At 44.7% G+C, this 23,386-nt stretch overlaps 2 protein-coding genes across 5 annotated transcripts; both read left to right on the top strand.

Moving 5' to 3' along the window:
- The first annotated feature begins 5 nt into the window (after nt 1-5).
- Nucleotides 6-21,637, top strand: sgsh (N-sulfoglucosamine sulfohydrolase (sulfamidase)). 4 transcript variants are annotated; one of them, XM_054779637.1, is made up of 10 exons: nt 6-275; nt 7,454-7,614; nt 9,698-9,803; nt 9,886-10,247; nt 11,742-11,823; nt 12,203-12,406; nt 16,502-16,668; nt 16,735-16,952; nt 20,059-20,278; nt 21,533-21,637. In XM_054779637.1, exons 1-9 carry the CDS (start codon nt 194-196, stop codon nt 20,240-20,242), a joined length of 1,566 nt encoding a protein of 521 aa, XP_054635612.1. In that variant the 5' UTR covers nt 6-193; the 3' UTR covers nt 20,243-20,278; nt 21,533-21,637. The 4 variants fall into 4 exon arrangements, 3 of the variants coding, with proteins under 3 accessions (XP_054635612.1, XP_054635613.1, XP_054635610.1); XM_054779638.1 differs by lacking the exon at nt 21,533-21,637 and adding an exon at nt 1,695-1,801 and having other exon boundaries at nt 20,059-21,524; XM_054779635.1 differs by lacking the exon at nt 21,533-21,637 and having other exon boundaries at nt 20,059-21,524.
- A 472-nt stretch (nt 21,638-22,109) lies between these two features.
- On the top strand, nt 22,110-22,933 carry npb (neuropeptide B). Its single transcript, XM_054779639.1, has 2 exons — nt 22,110-22,388; nt 22,513-22,933. Exons 1-2 carry the CDS (start codon nt 22,125-22,127, stop codon nt 22,639-22,641), a joined length of 393 nt encoding a protein of 130 aa, XP_054635614.1. The 5' UTR covers nt 22,110-22,124; the 3' UTR covers nt 22,642-22,933.
- The last annotated feature ends 453 nt before the right edge of the window (nt 22,934-23,386 follow it).

The raw sequence follows: 23,386 nt of genomic DNA, 5'->3' as shown, positions 1-23,386 counted from the left end.
GCGGAGTTGGAGTTATTTGCGGAAGACGTGGCAAGTTCGTGTTTTGACGCGGTAGGGTGGCTGTTATTGTAACAACGTAACAACATAACAATGTAACCTCTTTCATTCACTGTACTTAAGTGTAGTACATTTTAACTACACGCAAATCCTAAAGCACGTTACCTTTACACTGAACAAGGTTATCAACATTACCATGTTGCTTCAGATCCTCTGTTGCCTTGCACTTTTGTTTTCTTTTGCCCAGTCAAAGACAAGGAATGTACTTCTAATCATCGGTGAGTTGGTTTTCTGGTTTGAAAATGAATACCGCTGTAAGTGACAGTGTTATTTTCATGTTAGCATCGCAGCATCAGGAAACCAAAGTACTCTAGCTTATGAATATTACTTTGTTCTTCAAAGTTACATTAAAAATGTAGCATATTTATGATACGTTTTGTACATTGAAAATGCTAAAACCAATTCAATGGAGGTCAATGTATGGTAAGTTATAAGTGACAGAGCAAGGGGGTGTATGGTGAAGCGAGTTTAGTGGGTTGGTGAGGTGTGTTGAGTGTAAAGCCAGGCTTGCTTGTTCGATGAAGGTAGCTCTCTTTTAAAGCAGCTATATCACCATGGTAACTAGAGGTGTGCATTGCCTGTTTCGATATATTGCGATACTTAAGTGCAAGACAATTATTGCGATTTTTTTTAAATATATGATTCTGGAAACAACTAATGACTAAACAAGTACACATTCAAAAGAAAATTTGGATTAAATATTTTATTATCTGAAATGTCAGAAACATAACTGCAGCAGCAACTGTATTTTACAAGTTGCAGACTGTGTTTGAGGTTGCAATGTTGGGAGCATTGTCAGTAACTACCACAGGATGTTTTGCACTTACGCCCCAATCAGCCACAACTTCACGCAGCAAAGCCTCAATATTCTCTCCCGTGTGACAGTCATACATTGGGCGTGTTTGTAACACAAGAACGCATCTTCCACATGTCGTCAATGTGATGTGCTGTTATTGTTATGTCTGACTCGGTGGCCCTGGACGTCCAGGCATCACGTGTTAATGCAACTCGCTCCGCAAAATGAAGATCATCCAGCACATCGTTTTTTACTTCTTTGTACAATCGGGGCAAAGCGACGTCACTGAAGTGTTGGCGGGACTGTTTGGAATAACGGGGCTCTAAAGTGTTCATCACGTAACGAAAAGCCATCACCTTCCACCGAGCTCAGAGGGCGCATGTCTTTGCACATATAGTAATCACTGAGTGTTATTTTGGTGGCACGCGGTGAGCTTGAATTTGACTAAATTTGCTTGTTCGCCGTGATGTCCGGCAACATGTGCACGGAGGTTCGTGGTGTTTCCGCAGTGTTTGATTCTCACTTGACACATTTTGCCGATGGCATAGCTTTTGTCATAATCTGGACCCCCGTCTGTGGTGCTGTAAAAGCCAAAATGAGTCCAAATTGCAGATTTATAAATGTGCTTTGGAGCATCTCGTAATTCCCTCTCCATGTTGAAAATTTAGCTGTTCTCTAAACACTGCAAGATTATAGTGTAAAGATAACTCTGGCGAGATGCTATTATTGAAAATGGTTAGAGATAAAGGCATACTATAAATGAGAAAAATCATCAGTATGACCCAAAGTTTGTGATGAGGGTAAATGCACTAATCTAATTTGCATGTTATGATGTCACCAGAGCCCTGCGATTGGCTGGCGACCAGTCCAGGGTGTACCCCGCCTGTCGCCCGAAGTCAGCTGGGATAGGCTCCAGCATGCCCCCGCGACCCTAATGAGGATGAAGCGGTATATAAAATGGATGGATGGATGGATGGATGATGTCACCATATTGTCAAATCAGTCTCCACGATACGCAACAGGCTCATCAAAATGTCTGATCCACTTGGGATAGTTAATGAGGCTTTGATGAGAATCTCAAATTTGTAGCAGTAAAACTCTCCTCTGAGACGTCGAGGGGTTCCCCTCCTATCACCCCGAACACGGTGAAGCAAAGCATCCGCTCCAAATGCTGTTTGTGGACTGCCATGGCGAGCAGACTCGCTGCCGCCAGCACACAGGAGTTCAAACTCCTAAACTTTGCATAGAAACAATCCCACAGATTTTGCTCAGATTGACGTTACAGATGTCCGCCAGCTCCTGGTGTAAAGTAGTAACTACATGAGGCATTATATTTGTCTCTACGACTTGTGAAATTCAGCAATGTTGCTGTCGCAATTTTGCGACTTTGGCAGGCATTTTTGTCACAGGAGTCCTTGCAGGAGTACTCAGCCTGTTAGTGTTCCTATATTACAATATTTGCTGGAGGAATAAGCACTCTGAGGCAACAAAACACTTTTTTATTCTAACAAAAAGAAAACAATTGTCACAAAGTAAAAAGGTCGCCATAAACACGTCAACACTTTCACCTAGTGGTTACAATGAGGCACAGCATTTTATCTTTTTGAACAGTAAAATGACAATATAGACATATTTCAGAAACGAAAAAAGACAGTTGTTGCTGCAAAGTACTTAAGTGTTAATATGTCAAAGTTGTGCAATGTCGAGCGATGATAAATGAAAAGACTAGTTGGATATAGTTAGTATACTAAATCAGTGTTCAATCAACGTACGCATTTACACGCTCAGCACTTTTCCGCCAGCGGTCCTCCCTCGCTCTATTGGCATTGGCAGCAACAGTGTTGCTTTCGGCAGTAATAACCTTTTTCAACTCCTCATCACGCTGCATACACTGGCTGGGATCGCTTCGCTTTTGTGCGGAAGGAGAATAATGTGACATCAAACGCCCCTTTTTGTTTGAACGTGCACTGAGCACAAAGCCGAGAACCGGACTTGACAAAGTAAGTTGATAACCTCCGTTGCAGTACTGTTTAACTTTGGGGTATATTGCGAACGTGGTACTATGGTAGTTAAACGGTACTGCATCGATGGTTATCAACTTACTTTGTCAAGTCCGATTCTCTGCTTTTTGCTCAGTGCTTGTTCACATAAAAAGGAGGCGTTTGACGTCATATGATTCTACTTCTACTCAAAAGCGAAGCCATCCCAGCCAGTGTATTTAGACAAGAGGAGCAAGTCGTAATTATGGAGCGTGATAAGGAGTCGAACAAGATTCTAACTGCCAAAAGCAACGCTGTCGCCGCCAATAGAGCGAGGGAGGACTGCTGGCAGAATAATGCTGAGCATGTAATGGGTAAGTTAACACTGATTTAGTATACTAACTATACCCTACTAGTCTTTTCATTTAGCAACGCCCACATTACACAACTTTGACATTTTAACACTAATCCATTAAAAAAAAAAAACACATTGGCGCAACAAATGTCTTTTTTCATCTTTGAAATTTGTTTCTCCTCCGTGAATCACCACTTTACCTTGGTGGAGGGGTTTGGAGCGCCTGGTGGTCGGGCTGTCACCCGTGGGGCTCGGCCGGGCTCAGCCCGAACAAGCCACACGGGATTCCCCCCCCCCCCGTAGACCCACCACCTGCGGGGGCAAGCATAAGGGTCCGGCGCATTGTACTTTGGGTGGCGGTCGTGGGAGCGTGCCTGGGCGACCTGGTCTTCGGCTGCCAAATCTGGTTCTTGCGACATGGAATGTCACTTCTCTGGCGGGAAAGGAGCCCGAACTTGTGAGAGAGGTTGAGACATTCCGACTAGATATAGTCGGACTCACCTCGACCCACAGTGTGGGTTCTGGAACCAAACTCCTCGAGAGGCGCTTGACCTTGTTCTACTTTGTAGTTTCTATAGGGGAGAGGCGGCGAGCTGGTGTGGGCTTATTAATAGCCCCCCGGCTCGGTGCCTCTGTGTTGGAGTTATCCCTGGTTAACGAGAGAGTCATTTCCCTACGCCTTCGGGTTGGGGAAAGGTTCCTGACTACAGTTCAGAGTACCCAGCCTTCTTGGAGTCCATCAGAGGGGTGCTAGAGAGCACCCCAACTGGTGACTCAGTTGTTTTGCTGGGAGGCTTCAACGCCCATGTGGGCAATGACAGTGTGACCTGGAGGGGCGTGATTGGGAGGAACGGCCTCCCCGATCTGAACCCGTGCCATGTGATGTTGTTGGACTTCTGTGCGAACCTCAGTTTGTCCATCACAAACACCATGTTCGAACATAAGGATGTCCACAAGTGCACATGGCACCAGGACACCCTAGGCCGCAGGTCTATGATCGACTATCATCAGACCTGCATCCGCATGTTCTGGACACACGGGTGAAGAGACGGGCTGAGCTGTCAACTGATCACCACCTGGTGACGAGTTGGATTAGATGGCGGGGGAGGATGCCGGACAGACCTGGAAGACCCAAACGTGTAGTGAGGGTGTGCTGGGAACGTTTGGGAGAGTCTCCTGTTCATCAAGTCTTCAACTCTCACCTCTGGCAGAGCTTCGCCTGCATCCCGGGGGAGGACAAGGATATTGAGTCCGAATGGGCTCTATTCCGTGCCTCCATTGCTGAGGCAGCCGATCGGAGCTGCGGCCGCAAGGTGGTCGGTGCCAGTCGTGGCGGCAAGCCCCGAACCCGATGGTGGACACCAGAGGTTAGGGCTGCCGTGAAGCTGAAGAAGGAGTCCTATCAAGCATGGATGGCTTGTGGGACCCCTGAAGCAGCTCATAGGTACCGGCAGGCCAAGCGGCACGCGGTTTCGGTGGTGGTCGAGGCAAAAACTCGGGTGTGGGAGGAGTTCGGTGAGGCCATGGAATACGACTTTTGGTGGGCCTCGAAGAGGTTCTTGCAAATCATCCGGCACCTAAGAAAGGGGAAGCAGTGCCAGGTCCACACTCTTTACAGTGGGGACGGGGGCCTGCTGACATCGACTGAGGATATAGTCGGACGATGGAAGGAATACTTTGAGGTCCTTCTCAATCCAACTGACATACCTTCCATAGAGGAAGGAGATTCTGAGGACACAAATGCGGACTGTTGCATCACCGTGGCTGAGGTATCTGGGGTAGTCAAAACACTCCCCAGTGGCAAAGCTCCGGGAGTGAACCAGTTTCGCCCTGAATTCTTCAAAGCTCTAGATATTGAGGGACTGTCCTGGTTGACACGTCTCTTCAACATTCCATGGATGTCGGGAACAGTACCTCTGGATTGGCAGACCGGGGTGGTGATCCCCCTTTTCAAGAAGGGTGAGTGGAGGGTGTGTTACAACTATAGTGGGATCACACTCCTCAGCCTCCCTGGAAAAGTCTATTCCGGGGTGCTGGAGAAAAGGGGATGACCGTTAGTCGAACCTCGGCTTGCAAGGGTACTGGAGGGTACTTGGGAGTTTGCCCAACTGGTCTACATGTGCTTTGTGGACTTGGAAAAGCCATTCCACCGTGTCCCTCACAGTGTCTTGTGGGGTGCTCCAGGAGTATGGGATTGGTGGCGCGCTACTACGTGCCATTCAGTCCTTGTACAATCGGAGCAGGAGCCTGGTTTGCATTGCCAGCAGTAAGTCAAGCCTGTTTCCGGTGAACGTGGGCCTCTGCCAAGGCTGCCCTTTGTCACCGATTCTGTTCATAATTTTCATGGACAGAATTTCTAGATGTCGAGGGAGTTCAGTTCAGTGGCCTTAGGGTCTCGTCCTATTTGCAGACAATGTGGTCCTGATGGCCTCATCGGGCTGTGACCTTCAGCCTTTACTGGGGCGGTTTGCATCTGAGTGTGAAGCTTCTGGGATTAGACTCAGCACCTCGAAATCCAAGGCCATGGTTCTCAGTGGGAAAAGGGTGGCTTGCTCCCTCCGGGTTGGGAATGAGGTCCTGCCCCAGGTGGAGGACTTCACGTATCTCGGGGTCTTGTTCACGAGTGAGGGAAGGTTGGAGCGTGAGGTCGATAGGCGGATCGGCGCAGCGTCTGCAGTAATGCGGTCGCTGTACCGGACCGTCGTGGTGAAGAGAGAGCTGAGTCAGAAGGCAAAGTTCTCAATTTACCGATCGATCTGTGTTCCCACCTTCACCTATAGTCATGAGCTTTTGGTCGTGACCGAAAGAACGAGATCGCGGATACAAGTGGCTGAAATGAGTTTCCTCCGTAGGGTAGCTGGACTCACCCTAAGAGATAGGGTGAGGAGCTCGGTCATCCGGGAGGAGCTCAGAGTCGAGCCGCTGCTCCTTCACATGGAGAGGAGCCAGATGAGGTGGCTCGGGCATCTTGTCCGGATGCCTCCCGGACGCCTCCTTGGTGAGGTGTTCCGGGCATGCCCAGCCCGGAGAAGGCCCCGGGGCAGACCTAGGACACGCTGGAGGGATTATGTCTCACAGCTGGCCTGGGAACGCCTTGGTGTCCTCCTGGCGGAGCTGGAGGAGGTGGCCAGGGACCGGGAAGTCTGGGCTTCCCTACTGAGACTGCTGCCCCCACGGCCCAGACCCAGATAAGCGGAGGAAGATGGATGGATGGATGGATGAAATATGTCTTTGTTGTTTTTAAATTTTACTGCTCTAAATGATAAAATGCCATATCTCGTTGTGACCACTAAGTGGCTGTGTTGACCTTTTTTCTTTGTGGCAATTTTTCCCTTTTTGTTCAAATAAATAAGTGTTATGTTCCCTCAGAGTGCTTATTCCTCCAGCAAATACCATAATATAAGAAGACTAACGGGGTGAGTACTAATGCAAGCACTCCTGTGACATATACATCTGCAAATACTGGCTGAGTTAATATTTCGTATTGCATTTTATTCCTGATGTACAGCTCAAAAAGTGAGCAAATGTGGCATATTCGCCTGGCTGAAAATCTATATCGCTGATAGAGAATTTCATCAGGGAATGCTAGTGAATCAGTGTGATCTCAAAGTAGCCACTGCCGCTGCTGAAATTCTTCTTGCTCGCTGGTGACACCATCGCCAAATGAGTTACACAGCGAAACAGCGGCGCTTCCATAGCCCATTTTAAGATAAAAGCCTGGACTGTTATGAGTATAACCTAAGTTACCAGCTACAGGCAAGCCCGGCTGTACATTCAGCACACCTTCGCGAACTCACTAAATTGTCTTTGCAGTATACCCCAAAAGTCTGGGTTTTGTTGAGCTGCATCTTGAGCGCAAAGCCTGGGTTTGTTGAGCCACTTTTGGAGTAAACCCCCATGTATTGGAAGATAAAGGGTTAATTACTGGTTTTTGTGTTTTAGCAATGATGGCATTCATCCCTCATTCTGTAATGCCACGCATTTGTATATTGTGTTTTTGATGGTTTGTATAGTTGTGACGTGAATTTGTATGGAGAATATTGACCCCTTGTGGATTAGAGAAAACCCCAAATCAATTCAAACTTGTGCACACAGTTCTTGTTGATAAATATCATTGAAGGTTTTGTGTTCAAATCAATCCAATCAAATGTGAATGACATTCATACAGTACGTGTGGTGACTGCATGCAAACCTCTGACCACAACACACACACACACACACACACACACTGTTGTTGAGCCCCCATGTGTGTTTGCTCCCTCCCAGCTGACGATGCCGGTTTTGAGACAGATGTGTACAATAATTCGGTGGTCCACACCCCTCACCTGCATTCGCTGGCTGAGCGTAGCCTCGTCTTCAACAACGCTTTCACATCTGTCAGCAGCTGTTCCCCCAGTCGCTCCACTATCCTCACTGGCCTGCCACAGGTAACACACACACACCTCACGTCTCATGCCATCAATCAACTGCTGGGTTAGGTCTAGGGCTTATTTTCTTAGTCGATTAATGTGATGAAGCTTGTTTTGATGACTCGAGTAATCGGTCCGGCCGTAGACGGACCAAATCAATGTGAACCAAACACGGAACAGTTAGTGGTTTGGTCCGCGACATACCAGAAAAAGAGGCAAAAATGTCCATCACTGTTTTCCAAAGTCAAAGCTGTTGTGAGTGAATATTTTGTTTTGCCCAAAACACAATGATAGTAGGTCTGCTTTCATGCAAATTCAAAAATCTTCACATTTGAGAGGCTGACATCAAAATGATACAGTCGTGTGAAAAAGTGTTTGCCCCTTCCCTAATTTCTTATTTTTTTGCATGTTTGTCACACTTAAATGTTTCAGATCATCAAACAAATTTCAGTATTAGTCAATGACAACACAACTCAACACAAAATGTACTTTTTAAATGAAACTTTTTATTATTAAGGGAGGAAAAAAGCTACACGGCCCTGTGTGGGGAAAAGTGATTGCCCCCTAAAGCTAATAAGTGGTTGGGCCCCCCTTAGCAGCAACAACTGCAATCAAGCGTTTGTGATAACTTGCAATGAGTCTCTTACAGCGCTGGGGAGGAATTTTGCACAATTGTTGTCATTCAGCCACATTGGAGGCTTTTCCAGCATGAAGCGCCTTTTTAAGGTCATGCCACAGCATCTCAATAGGATTCAGGTCAGGACTTGGACTAGGCCACTCCAAAGTCTTCAGCCATTCAGAGGTGGACTTGCTGGTGTGTTTTGGATCATTGTCCTGCTGCAGAACCCAAGTTGCTTTCAGCTTGAGGTCACCAACAGATGGCCGGACATTCTCCTTCAGCAGAATTCATGCTTCCATTTATCACAGCAAGTCTTCCAGGTCCTGAAGCAGCAAAACAGCTCCAGACCATCACACTACCACCATATTTTATTGTTGGTGTGATTTTGTTTTTCTGAAATTTGGCATTAAGTTTACGCCAGATGTAATGGGACACACTCCTTCCAAAAAGTTTTCCAAAAGTATTTTCCCAAAGGTATTGGTGATCATCAAGATGTTTTCTGGTAAAATAGAGACGAGCCTTAATGTTGTTTTTGTTCAGCAGTGGTTTTGGTCTTGGAACTCTGCCATGCAGGTCGTTTTTGCCCAGTGTCTTTCTTATGGTGGAGTCATGAACACTGACCTTAACTGAGACAAGTGAGGCCTGCAGTTCTTTGGATGTTGTTGTGGGGTCTTTTGTGACCTCTTGGATGAGTCTTCGCTGTGCTCTTGAGGTCATTTTGGTTGGCCGGCCACTCCTGGGAAGGTTCACCACTGTTCCATGTTTTAGCCATTTATGGATAATGGCTCTCACTGTGGTTGACTGGAGTCCCAAAGCTTTACAAATGGCTTTATAACCTTTTCCACACTGATAAATTTCAATTTTAACTAGGGAAATTACTTTTTCACACAGGGCCATGTAGGTTTGGATTTTTCTTTTTCTCCCTTAATAATAAAAAGTTTCATTTAAAAACTGCATTTTGTGTTCAGTTGTGTTGTCATTGACTAATATTTACATTTCTTTGATGATCTGAAACATTCAAGTGTGGCAAAAAATCAGAAATCGGGAAGGGGGCAAACCACTGTATATCCAATGAATCTGATTGACTACCAAAAATAACAATAATTATGGTCTTGCATGCAAAAATAATAAAAGAAATGATAATTATAAATGTGAAATGAAATGAATACATGAACATTTAATATCACTTTTACCTTTTACGGAGGAATGCTTTGATTGCTTTCTTGAAGTCAATAGTGTTTCTCACCTTTTTTATTATGTTGCTGGCACTTGCAACTCTATTTGGCCCCATGGAAGATTATTTAGCAGAGACACTGAATAAAAAAAAAAAAACACAGAAAATGGGTCAGCAACGTGTAGGGTGAATTGTTTGGGCACTCCATTCCACAGAACGATACAGTACAGGGCAAACGGACTAGTTCATTACAAGCAATATTGTCATTGAAAACCAAATAATACGAAATGTGTTTCCTGTCCTCCTAGCACCAGAATGGTATGTATGGCCTCCACCAAGGCGTGCATCATTTTAACTCCTTTGATGGCGTTCAAAGTCTGCCGCTGCTCCTCAGCCAAGCTAACATACACACAGGTCAGTCATCTTTTTTTTTTTCTTGTTGTAATTTTAGACAACACTCAAACATTTCTATATTTCCTTGTCCTTTGACTCTCAGGCATCATTGGAAAAAAACATGTCGGCCCTGGGTCCGTATACCCGTTTGACTTTGCCTACACGGAGGAAAACAACTCCGTCCTGCAGGTGGGGAGGAACATCACCCGCATCAAACTTCTTGTTCGGAAGTTTTTCCAGACCCATAAAGGGGAAGCCTCTGTGAGGAAGCAGAAAGCCGAAGAAAGTAGTAACAAAGATGAAGAGAGGCCTTTTTTCCTCTATGTCGCCTTCCATGACACCCACCGCTGTGGACACTCCCAGCCCCAGTATGGAGCCTTCTGTGAAAAGTTTGGGAATGGGGACATGGGGATGGGGAAAATTCCAGACTGGACTCCACAGTATTACACACCACAACAAGTTAAGGTCAGTCATTAAACGCCTTTCCCAAAATTGCAAGTAATGGGTTTCAATGTGTGTACCATGGCAGTTGGCGTTGTACCAACTCTAATATTCCATTCCATTTTCCTCCGCTTATCCGGGTCGCGGGGGCAGCAGTCTTAGTAGGGAAGCCCAGACTTCCCGGTCCCCGACTACCTCCTCCAGCTCCACCGGGAGGACACCAAGGCGTTCCCAGGCCAGCTGTGAGACATAACCCCTCCTGCATGTCCCAGGTCTGCCACAGGGCCTTCTCCCGGCTGGGCATGCCCAGAACACCTCACCAGGGAGGCGTCCGGGAGGCATCCGGACTAGATGCCCGAGCCACCTCAGCTGGCTCCTCTCGATGTGAAGGAGCAGCGGCTCTACTTGAGCTCCTCCCGGATAACCGAGCTCCTCCCCTTATCTCTTAGTGTGAGTCCCGCTACCCTACGAAGAAAACTCATTTCAGCCGCTTGTATCCGCGATCTCGTTGTTTCGGTCACGACCCAAAGCTCATGACCATAGGTGAGGGTGGGAACACAGATCGATCGATAAATTGAGAACTTTGCCTTCCGGCTCAGCTCTCTCTTTACCACGACGGTCCGGTACAGCGACCGCATTACTGCAGACGCTGCGCCGATCCGCCTATCGACCTCACGCTCCAACCTTCCCTCACTCGAGAACAAAACCCCGAGATACTTGAAGTCCTCCACCTGGGGCAGGACCTCATTCCCAACCCGAAGGGAGCAATCCACCCTTTTCCGACTGAGAACCATGGCCTCAGATTTGGAGGTGCTGAGTCTCATCCCAGAAGCTTCACACTCAGATGCAAACCGCCCAAGTAAACACTGCAGGTCACAGCCTGATGAGGTCATTAGGACCACGTCGTCCGCAAATAGCAGAGATGAGATCCTAAGGCCACTGAACTGGACCTCCTCGACACCTTGGCTGTGCATAGAAATTCTGTCCATGAAAATTATGAACAGAATCGGTGACAAAGGGCAGCCTTGGCGGAGGCCAACGTTCACCGGAAACAGGCTTGACTTACTGCTGGCAATGCGAACCAGGCTCCTGCTCCGGTTGTACAAGGACCCAATGACACGTAGTAGTGTGCCAACAATCCCATACTCCTGGAGCACGCCCCACAGGACACCGCGAGGGAAACGGTCGAATGCCTTTTCCAAGTCCACAAATCACATGTAGACCGGTTGGGCAAACTCCCAAGTACCCTCCAGTACCTTTGCAAGGGTGTAGAGCTGGTCCAGTGTTCCGCGACCAGGACAAAAAACGCATTGCACCTCCTGTAGCCGAGGTTCGACTAACGGTCGTACCCTTCTCTCCAGCACCCTGGAATAGACTTTCCCAGGGAGGCTGAGGAGTGTGATCCCCCTGTAGTTGGAACACACCCTCCGGTCACCCTTCTTCTTTGAACTCTAATATGATGCATACAAATTCAAGTTAATGCTTTAATGAAAATGAATGACATTTTGTGTATCCCAGGTTCCTCCCTTTGTGCCGGACACGCCTGCAGCACGAGCGGACTTGGCTGCTTTGTACACGACTGTTAGCAGGCTGGACCAGGGTACGAGAAGCACACGTGTACACCTCCACCACAACAGGAAATGCGTTTAATCAGGGGTCTCAAACTCGTGGCCCGCGGGCCATTTGCGGCCCACCAAATTGGACATCAAAGAGTAGTGTAACTGCAGCCCGCAACATCCGGGCAAGCTCAGTGTTACTTACATACTTAGAGGGGCAAGTAAACACCAACACTGAACTAACAGTGGTGTTATCACATGGATGTATTGTGAATTGTATCATATCGTGAGGTACCCTGATATTCCCAGCCCTACTCCCAATACTTGATGCGGCCCAGCCTCACCCAGATTCTACCTCCACTGGCCCCCAGTGAAATTGAGTTTGAGACCCCTGCTTTTAATACAGTATGTTTGTCTGTGCAGGTATTGGATTGATCCTTCAGGAGCTCAGGGATGCTGGTTATGAAAATGACACTTTGGTCATCTACAGCTCTGACAACGGCATCCCCTTCCCCAACGGCAGAACCAACCTGTACCGCTCCGGCACGGCAGAGCCCATGCTGGTGTCCTCTCCTGAGCACAGGAGTCGATGGGGAGACAGGAGTCAGGCCTACGTCAGCTTACTGGGTGAGAACTAGAAAAGTTCAGCGGCTTACAGTTGGGCCTGTCACTATAATCAATAAATCAATTAACCGCGCAATAAGTAAAAATGAAGTCGACCATTTTGCTGGCCTCGATAAATTGACATGTGCATGCGTGTTTGTTTTCCTCTCTCTCTACCGAACAGGCTGGATGACAGGAGGGTTCACTCTCTGCATCTGTCTCAACACCTGGGCGTGTAGCGGAATGAACGGAGTGAGTGAACCCTCCTGTCAGTCATCCAAGTCTCTTTGCTACGCGCTAGCGAGTGCACTACTTGCGAGCTGTGTGTGTCTCATCAGTTTTTGTTGCCAGATCTGGCAACATTGCCAACCCCCTTTGACGACATATTTTCTCAAAAGCGACGAGCAACAAATCTGATATCATTGGGGAGTTTTCTTGTATTTGGGGACTTAAAAGTGAAAGCACGTATTGTTCTGCATTTTGTGTTCTCGCTGAGCAGCAGCAGGTACTTTTGACAGGTCCGCCTCGCCCAAAGGCAGGCACAAGCCGGCGGTGTACAGTCGCAAATGAATCACGCATGCGCAACCCGCGATGCCGCAGGTGTGGAGCGTGCCTGATATCTAAAACGCAAATGTTCAGTAAACCTGGATAAAAAAGGAGTGTGCGTTTATTGTCTTTATATTTTATTGTTGTTAGTCTGTTGCTACTCTTTATTTGTAAAATGAAGAGGATTATCTTACAATTCTTCGGGTAAATGAGTTGCTAATACATATGTCCACCAGAAGGGTGTGCTGCGCACGAACCACACTGAGTCACGTTGAAGTGAGCCATAGAATAAATACAGCATAATTTGTTAGTCGCTTTTAAATTGTGCTCATTGAAAAAGGTTCTCAATAGCCAACGTGTGATGGGAGAACTTTGAGAGGCGCTGGCCGAGATAAAATATGAAAGTTTACTTTATTTTGATGAACTGATTTTTTAAATTTGTTTAAATGAACAAACCAAGAATGAAGTTTCTTTGTAGTTCTAAAGATAATGAAGGTGTTCTCTCCTATGAGGTAATGCTTTTTTCCTACACTATTTTACAACATCCTATGCAAATTAGACAATGACATCATCCAGCGACTTCTAGGACAGCCAATAGCTACCTTTCTTACTGAAAAGTTGGGCAACAGTGTGGATGGAATACTTTCTTGGTGCCTGTTATAAAACACCATCCGATGTCAATTTCAGCCTGTTTGCGCATCGTCATTTTGTGGCATGAAAACGTTTTGTGACAAAGACAATGACATAAATAATCCAAAACACTGGAATGTACGTTTCAGATGCCCAAGTGTAACGCCTCATTGTGCGCCAAACACGTTTTGCTGCATCCAAAATATGTGCTTTGACCAAACTTTGACAAAACGTTACACCTCATTAAACATAAACAGCGTGTTCCACACAGAATATTCCAATGTTGTCATTACAATAGCAGTGAGTCAAGGAAGTGTATACGCAAATACGTGACATCTGTATTGATACAATGTGGACTTTTTTTCCTCAGTTTTTTATTACGAACGTGACACGGATTCCAAATCAGAAATACTGATTGATTGTGATTTTTATTTAAGTGCAATTTTATTTTATCATCAATTTTATTTCCACTGGGGGGGTTCTTTGTCTGTTTAATTTTGTAAGTTGTTTATTTTATTTAAAAGCTCTTGGCTTTGCAATTAAAATGTTAAATACTCTTGAGAAATTAAAGTTTATTGCTTTTGAGATTATCATGCCATATATTATCATTACATTCATAAAAATAGTCTCAAAATAATGTTGATGTGGATTATCAGCAATAATTTGTAACATCCAGCAAAATGAGTTATTGTGACAGGCCTACTTGGAGAATGTACAGTAGTGTTCAAAATAATAGCAGTCAATGTGACGGACCACATTAATCCAGGGTTTTAGTATCATTTTTATTGCTACATGGCAAACAAGTTACCAGATTCTCAGAAAACCAACAAGACCCAGCATTCATGATATACACACTCTTAAGGCTGTGCAATTGGGCAATTGGTTGAGCTACTGTATGAACCACAAAAATAGCCAAGCGCTAATCCAGAGTTGGTTGCTATGTACTCAATTGGCCACCAGAGGGAGACCTTGCTGCATACAATAAAAAGACATAAATGTGCCGTCATCAGCGGCACAGCAAACAGTAACAGGTTCTCGTCCTTGTTAATACACTGTATGTACTTGAAGGTGGAAAAAATTATCTTTGATATTTGTGGGTAATAAAGGTATAATAACATACACAGAATCTCAACTGACTGATGATATACAGTAGAACCTCGGTTAGCGTTTTGTTGGGTTAACGTGAGGCACGCTACTTGTCGCGTTAACACGCTGCTCGAGTCCAGCTCTGTTCTTAACTCATTCAATCGCAGCCATTTTTCAAAAGACAAGCCCATCAGTAGCAGCCGCTTTAGACAATTTTTACTAATCTTTCAATGCACACAGAATATTGTGTTCTATGACTATATAAACATGTAACCTACCAAAAGAAACATTACACTCCTGTCTTTCATCAGAAAAAAAAGTTTGGTTCTAGCTTTTTCTGTTCTTTAGTAACGAGCAGTAGAACATTGGTAAGTTTCAGGAAAATATCAGTTCCCGACTAGAAAAGGGAGAAAAACAGCTTTTTGTGAAAAGACACATTTCAAGCACAACTTTTACTTTGACACAAATATTTTTTGCTTTTGTGACAGCTCAAATATCCAAACAACTAAACAACACAAATAATGGGTTGTTTTACATCAAAATTTTCAAAAATTACAAATATAACACCATGAGCTATTTACAGTTTTCACATTTGGAACTGCTGAGCTCTTATCAAATGCACTTCTGCCACCTTGTGGCCGTTTTTTGTCTTAAAAGTGCTCTGAAATGTTAATGCTTTAGTGCAGAGTTACATCATCACCTCTTTTTTTGCCTCTCGTGCAAAAAAAACGCAAAAGACGCATAAATACGTCCTTGGTATGAATGAGTTAACGTCTGTCCTTGTTAGCTAATATCCTACATCCTAACAGCTAGCTAAACAAAATGGCAGCCGGAACCGGGAGTTACGTGGCCCGCCTGTGATGTCCTTGGCGGTTGACTCTCAAGAAGCTTACCACAGAACACGTTTGCAGCGTTTTACATGCATATAACAATTGGAAATGCGTAGAAATGAGAAATGAAAGGAATAAATGAACATTTAAGGTTACTTTTACTTTCACTGAAGACGTGACTGTTCCCAAAGACGCGATGTGGCAGCGAGAGCGACCACCACCACCTTCCTGTTTTCAGCCAAGAATCACGCATATACTGTACATATACGTCACATCATTTATAGGCATTTGAAATTGTTTTCTGCATAAAAACTAGAGTTGTAACATTCTAAAAACATGTTTTATGTTAACATTTTGGGCTTTGGGGGGGATGGATTTGGTTAACGGCCATTTTGGTTAGAGTTGGACCTTCTGGTACGAATGAATGACCCTAACCAAGGTTGCACTGTACCCCTAAATGTTGCTTTAATACGGCGAATTTCTTTATGGTCAAATTGCATCATAGGATACTGTAGACATTGTCTCAACAACTGGAGCAGGATGACCATGGAATTCTCATTCAGTGGATTGATTGTACCAAGAATCCTAAATCTGAGGCAGCAAAATGTGTTTGCTTTGTACCACAGTGTCATAAATGACACAAAGAAAAGCGCATGTGGCATAAATTTCCAAAAATTACCAACTTTTTTTGTTGTTTAAAAAAAAGTTTTTTCTTTAATATTTCAATATTTAATTTGTATTCATTAGTTTACATTTTTTTCTCTCAATATTTTCACTTTTAGTGCTGATTTTTCCATTTTTGCTGTGTGTGTGTGTGTGTGTGTGTGTTTTCTTTAGTTGTCTTATTAAATTATATTTTTCAAAATGTGCCGGGGGCCATACAAAAACAACCACGGTCCACAAATGGCCCCCGGGCCGCACTTTGGACACCTCTGGTCTATAGCGTTTAAACAGGACAAAAATAAACTTCAATAAAAACATGACAGAATAAGAATAGGAAAATAAAAACATATTCTTATTTGGTCAGACATCACCCCCACCGTCCTGGACTGGTTTTCCGTCCCCTACCCGTCATACAGTCTTCCCGGCGGCATGGCTGTCCCGGTCCACCTCACGGGTCGTTCTTTGCTGCCCGCCCTGGTCGCTGAGCCCATCGACTGGCACACCGTCTTCGCCAGCCAATCATTGCACGAGGTCTGGAGGCATGGTTGTCTGTTTTGATGTCCACAACTCCTTTGACCGCTTTGTGTTCACACACAGGTCACCATGTATTACCCAACCCGCTCCGTCCATCAGGGGCCGTACCACCTCCTCCACAACCTCCACTACCGCATGCCCTTCCCTATCGACCAGGACCTGTACGTGTCCGCCACTTTCCAGGACCTGCTGAACCGCACCAGGCGGAGTGAGCCCACACACTGGCTGAAAAGTCTGCAGCAGTATTACTACCGAGACCGCTGGGAGCTGTACGACACCAGGTCTGCTCAATTGTACTCATTTATATCAGTCTTAAGAAATTCAATGGCAAGCGAGGAGGGTTGGCCATCGTTTCAATTTGAATGATTCGGGTTCCGATTCTGATTCCTCATTTTGATTCTGGTGCTTTTAAGAGGCAGGTTCCTAAAAGTTGGCAGGGTTTAAATGAGGGCACTAACCATGAATTGTTTCATGATATGAACTTTTTAATCACTTTACTATGAATTTCTCACAGGGCTATTTACTGTATTTATGCAGTTGTGTAAAAAGTGTTTGCCCCCTTCCTGAGTTCTGATTTTTTTTTTTACATGTTTGTGACACTTAAATGTTTCAGATCATCAATCAAATGTAAATATTAGTCAATGACAACACAACTCAACACAAAACACAGTTTTTAATGAATCTTTTCATTATTAAGGGAGAAAGAAAATGCAAAGCTACATGTCCCTGTGTGAAAAAGTGATTGCCCCCTAAAGCTAATAAGTGGTTGGGCCCCCTTAGCAGCAACAACTGCAATCAAGCGTTTGTGATAACTTGCAATGAGTCTCTTACAGCGCTGGGAAGGAATTTTGCACAATTGTTGTCATTCAGCCACATTGGAGGCTTTTCCTTTTGAAGGTCATGCCACAGCATCTCAATAGGATTCAGGTCAGGACTCGGACTAGGCCGCTCCAAAGTCTTCAGCCATTCAGAGGTGGACTTGCTGGTGTGTTTTGGATCATTGTCCTGCTGCAGAACCCAAGTTGCTTTCAGCTTGAGGTCACCAACAGATGGCCGGACATTCTCCTTCAGCAGAATTCCTGCTTCCATTTATCACAGCAAGTCTTCCAGGTCCTGAAGACCATCACACTACCACCACCATTGTTTACTGTTGCTATGATGTTCTTTTTCTGAAATGTTCTTTTACACCAGATGTAATGGAACACACACCTTCCAAAAATTTAAACTTTTGTCTGGTCAGACCACAGAGTATTTTCCAAAGGTGTTTTTGTTCAGCAGTGGTTTTGGTCTTGGAACTCTGCCATGCAGGTCGTTTTTGTCCAGTGTCTTTCTTATGGTGGAGTCATGAACACTGACCTTAACTGAGACAAGTGAGGCCTGCAGTTCTTTGGATGTTGTTGTGGGGTCTTTTGTGACCTCTTGGATGAGTCGTGGCTGAGCTCTTGAGTAATTTTGGTTGTGCCGGCCATTCTGGGAAGGTTCACCACTGTTCCATGTTTTAGCCATTTGAGGATAGTGGCTCTCATTGTGGTTTGCTGGAGTCCCAAAGCTTTAGAAAAGACGATATAACCTTTTCCACACTGATATAGCTCAGTTACTTTCTTTCTCATTTGTTCCTGAATTTCTTTAGATCTCTGCATGATGTCTATCTTTTGAAGATCTTTTGGTCTACTACACTTTGTCAGGTAGGTCCTATTTAAGTGTTTTATTGATTGAGAACAACTGTGATAGTAATCAGGGTGTGGCTAAAGAAATTGAACTCAGGTGTGATAAACCACAGTTGGGTTATGTTTTAACTGCCACTTTTTCACACACGGACATGTGCGTTTTTTTTCTCCCTCAATAATAAAAAGTTTCATTTGAAAAGTGCATTTTGTGTTCAGCTGTGATGTCTGACTAATATTTAAATCTGTTTGATGATCTGAAACATGTGACAAACTTGCAACAACAAAAAAAGACACCAGGAGGGGGGCAAACACTTTTTCCCACCACTCTACATACACTTACTTACTAACGATGATGAAGGGACTCTCCGCCCGAAGTCAGCTGGGATAGGCTCCAGCATGCCCCCGCGACCCTAATGAGGAAGAAGCGGTATAGAAAATGGATGAACCTGTCTGTACTGTCCCAACTCTAAAAGAGCCACTGTCTGTTGTCCGTAGAGGCTGAGTCATAACGCGTGGATGCTTTGTTCGGCCGTACGATAAGCAGACATATTTTTAGCAATACACTTTGACAAAAGACAAACCTTACAAAAAAACCAAGGCATACAAAAATTGCAGTTCCACTGTGTGAAGGTGCTCTCTTTGCTGTTTTCTGAAAAATTACAGAATTACAAAAATTAATTTGAATTATTACAATTATTTGAAAAATGTCAAGAATGTACATTTTGCACTGTTGGATCTGAAGGAGGTTCTAAGTAGAGCCTCAAATAGACGGGCTGTGCCATTCTAATGAGGCATGCTTGATGCCAGCGTTTCCAGGTGCTGAAGATGGCTTCACGGAGGGCATCCACTGTCTGGAACTCATGTCCATTTTTGTAGATCCATCCCCAAATGTTCTCCTTTGGATTTAGATGAGGGGAACACACAGGATGGTCCAAAAGAGTGGAAGAAGTCCTTTGTGAAGTGTAGCGTTGTCCTGTTGAAAAGCCAGTCATCACCACACAGACGAGGGCCTTCAGTCATGAGGGATGCCCCCTGCAACATCTCCACATAGCCGGCTGCCATTTGACGCCCCTGCACAACCTGAAGCTGCATTGTTCCGTTGAAGGATCATGATGGTGGCAAACATCTCAGGTGGGATCTCCTTGTCCTGCCAGCAACGTTGGAAGCCATCAGGACCTTTCAATGTCCCATGTTTGGTGCTCTCCTGCAAATGGCAAATTGAAGATGTCTTTTTTCTTAAAAACCTTTTCTGATGGTTATTGGACTGCACTCGGCACCACTAACAACCTTCATTTGGGCCCAGGATGGTCCCGTGTCTTGACGGACAGCCAATGGGATCCTCCGGCTTGTTCTTTTGGGTCTACCACTTGACTTTTTTGTTCCATGAACCTCAGGATGTGTGAAGAAGTTTGAAATGACCGCGTCTTTTTTTGCCTTTGCCATCAAGAGATCAAGACAGTGTGAATACCTGACACTAAATCACATTCAATCCACATTTTTGCCAACAAATTTTTGCCTTTGAAAGGCTGTGCTCTTACACTTTTGTTCTTTGCAATAAATAGCTTTTTTGGTCTCACTCCCATTTCTTCTGTTTGCATTTTGAAGTGCTACTTAGAACCTGCTTGGGATCCAGCAGTGCCAAATGTAAAGTACATTCTTGCCATTTTTCCTACCAGTACTGCATGTAGCGTGTATTGTAACGAATGCACATCCAATGCAGGAGAGACCCTCTGGAAACAAAGAACCTGGCGTCAGACGCGTCCTACAGTCAAGTGCTGGACAGCCTGAGACAGTGTCTGCAGAAATGGCAGTGGGACACGGGGGACCCGTGGGTTTGTGGAGCAGACTACGTCCTGGAGGACAAGCTGGAGCCACAGTGCAGACCACTGTACAACGGACTGTAAATGCTGCTTTCCGTCGACTGGTTGGTCTGCACAAAGGTACTTTCTGCTTCATAATCCCGTTTATTTCTGTGTTTGTATGCCAGGCTGCTTTTAACGCTCCTAAAGAAATAATTCACTTATCATTTTCATGATGTTGCTGGATGATTTGATCAGTCTCAAGGGTCTCTAGTCTGGTCGTGTATTCTTATCGTCTTACGCTACCTGACATTTAAGCATTTGGGATGATTGAACTGGAGCCCATGCATGGGACAGTAAATTGATCAGAAAATGACTTTATTGGTAAAGCTCACGCTTTCAAGCTAGTTGACTGAAATGTCTTTGAAAGACCAGACCTCATTGGACAGGTTCCATGTGCCCTTGTAACATAAAAGAGACAACAGGGTTGGTTTAGTATTTTAGTGTGTGTCAATCCCGCCAAAGATGAAGACCACGTAGCAGTTTTACCAGTCAGGTTGATTGCGAAGCTGAAGTTCAGCAGCTTCCGGTTACCTTTTCAAGTGGAAGGAACTTAATGTTTGTCCTGATTTTTTGCCACACTTCTGGTGTGAAAACATTTTAGACGTTTTAGGTAAGACCTTCCCGCGACCCTAGTGAGGACAAGCGGCATAGAAAGTGGATACATGGCGTGTGAGACATTGACTTTGGCTGACACTCACTCTTGTATTTGTGAACCCTTTTTATTTGTGAAAATGCAATAAAGGCACATTTCTTTGTTTTCCCAGCATCTAGACCACAGTAGACCAGGTCCACTTGGTAAACCACTGTAGAGACGAGACTTCTCAGCTGTGTATTAGGTTCATCTACAGACCCCGCAGGTTCATAAAAACAGTTTCTGACCTGTGAAACCTACATTTTATTTGTGAAAATGCAAAAAAGGCAATTTCTCCAGTTTGTTTCAGCATCTAGACCACATTAGATCAGGTCTAGTTAAAAAAAAACAAAAAAAAACTAACGGCTGTGCCTAGACTTTTCAAGTCTGGTCTTGATTTCTCTTCAGACCCTGCAGGTTCTTAAAAACACAGTTTCTGATTTGTGAAGTCGTCATTCTATTTGTGAAAATGCAATAAAGGCACATTTCTTTGTGTTTCCAGTATGTAGACCACAGTAGACCCGGTCCGCTTTGTAAACCCCTGTAGCTAGCCTTCTTAACTCCGTAGTCGATTCATCTACAGACCCTCACTTTGTGATTTATGAAAGCTTTATTCTATTCATGAAAGTGTAATAAAGGCAAATTTCTCATTTATTTTCAGCATCTGCACTTTGAAAACCGCTCTACCTTTGTTTTTTCAGCATTTCGACCACATGAGACCAGGTCCAGTTTGAAAACCACTGTACCGAGACTTCTCAACTCTACAGACCCTGAAGATGAATTTGAACACAGTTCCTGATTTGTGAAACTTTTATTCTAATTATGAAACCGTAATAAACACACGTCTGTTTTTGTCAGTCTCAAATCTGAACTGGTCCTAAGACAGTCTAGGTACAGTGGTTTTCGAACTGGACCTGGTCTAATGTGGTCTCGATGCTGAAAAAACTGAGATTGCTCGATAGATATTTTTGAAAATAAAAAGAACTGAAACAAATATAGATTCAATACTGACACGTCCTTGGTATCGATACTGTCGATATTTGGATCTATCCGCCCACCCAGCACTCACCACGCACTGCTGCACGCGCACACCTCCCAAGCCATCTCAAAGTGATCGCTAGGAAATCGGCATTCCCACCCCACCCCACGTGTTCAGCTTCCACGTGATTGGATGGAGGTGTTGGGTGACGATGGCGTCCTTCAGCCCGCCAATAAAAGCAGCAGGAAGGTTCTGCCGGCACGCAAACCGGGCAGGAGGAGAAGTAAGAAAAAGTAGAAGAAGACGTTCCAGACATGATGGAGAGGTTCTTGAGCTTCGTTGTGGTCTGCGTGGGAGTGTCTTTGCTCCTGTCCTGTCCCTCCGTGCAAGCCTGGTACAAGCAGTCCACCGGACCCACCTACTACTCGGTGGGTCGCGCCTCCGGTCTGCTCTCCGGCATCAGGAGGTCTCCTTACGTGCGCAGGTCCGAGTCCCAAGAGACGCTGCTGGACAGCGAGGACTCGAGCAGCTTGTCTCCGGAGACGAGCAGGCACGAGATCTCCTTGCTCAAACGGATGGTGAGTCTCATCTAACGCATCCGTTCCGTGCGTAAAAGCGCACGGCGCGCTCTTCTTCGCTCCACATTCCTGCTTTGCGCTTCAAATGAGTGTATTTTTAATTCATGTGTTTGAATGATTCAAGGCGATCTGCGTGAAGGACATCTCTCCAAACCTAAAGAGCTGCGAGCTTCTGCAGGACGGAACCGGAACCTTCCAGTGCAAGGCGGACGTCTTTCTCACCCTGGACTCACTCGACTGCTTGTCCGCATGAGTCCGCTGCTGGGACCGAGGACGCTCACTGTAGCGCACTGTCGACTCTTGGATGTTTTAGCATTAGCATATTAGTAGTAGTAGTAGTAGTAGTAGTAGTAGTAGTGCTATGTCACCTTTTTGCTTGAGTTGTTATTTTTTCTTGAAATGCATTCAAACATTCAGAAGGTTGACTTTCCTGTAAATATTATTTTTATCTATTAAAATCAACAAACACTTGATGCGTGGACTAAAATATGTCAACTTAGTAGCAAGGAAACGTGCACGTGACATGACGGAACCTCTAATTTACGTCTCATTCGTCATTTTAGCCTGATTCATATAAAAAAAACGACGGCTGAGTTCAGCCTTTGCTTTACAGCAAAATAAATCATTTTTATTACTAAAAATGATGTCCTATGTCAGCCTTTTCTTTACATCTCAATAAATCAGAAAAGAGTGTTACTCTTAAAAAGGAAGCCTCGGAAATATTCAACCTCATATCAAGGAAATGTGCATGAGTTTAAAATTCACGTCTGGATACATTACATGATAATTTGATGAGTAAAAATGATGTGTGATTCTCAAATTAGAAAATATTAGTAGTAAAGAATCTAAATGTAATCACTTACAAATCAAACAATAGCAAAATGAGTTAAGAAAAATAATAAAATAGAGTACGAATAAATAATACAGATGACTTCAATTTCAGTAATACGTCATAAATAATAAGTTAATAAGTCCAGTCGTGTGTGTGTTTTACCGGC

This window comes from Dunckerocampus dactyliophorus, chromosome 6 (assembly GCF_027744805.1).
Source record: "Dunckerocampus dactyliophorus isolate RoL2022-P2 chromosome 6, RoL_Ddac_1.1, whole genome shotgun sequence".
NCBI classification, from domain to species: Eukaryota; Metazoa; Chordata; class Actinopteri; order Syngnathiformes; family Syngnathidae; genus Dunckerocampus; species Dunckerocampus dactyliophorus.
Note: the sequence above shows the minus strand (reverse complement) of the source record. Positions and strands in the feature narration are given on the sequence as shown.

Excerpts from the sequence above, each read along its gene's own strand:
- sgsh (XM_054779637.1), top strand. The coding sequence starts at position 194 with ATGTTGCTTCAGATCCTCTGTTGCCTTGCACTTTTGTTTTCTTTTGCC. Across the intron at positions 9,804-9,885 it reads CCAAGCTAACATACACACAG|GCATCATTGGAAAAAAACAT; the intron begins GTCAGTCATCTT and ends TTTGACTCTCAG. Across the intron at positions 10,248-11,741 it reads ACACACCACAACAAGTTAAG|GTTCCTCCCTTTGTGCCGGA; the intron begins GTCAGTCATTAA and ends TGTGTATCCCAG.
- npb (XM_054779639.1), top strand. The coding sequence starts at position 22,125 with ATGATGGAGAGGTTCTTGAGCTTCGTTGTGGTCTGCGTGGGAGTGTCT. Across the intron at positions 22,389-22,512 it reads TCTCCTTGCTCAAACGGATG|GCGATCTGCGTGAAGGACAT; the intron begins GTGAGTCTCATC and ends GAATGATTCAAG.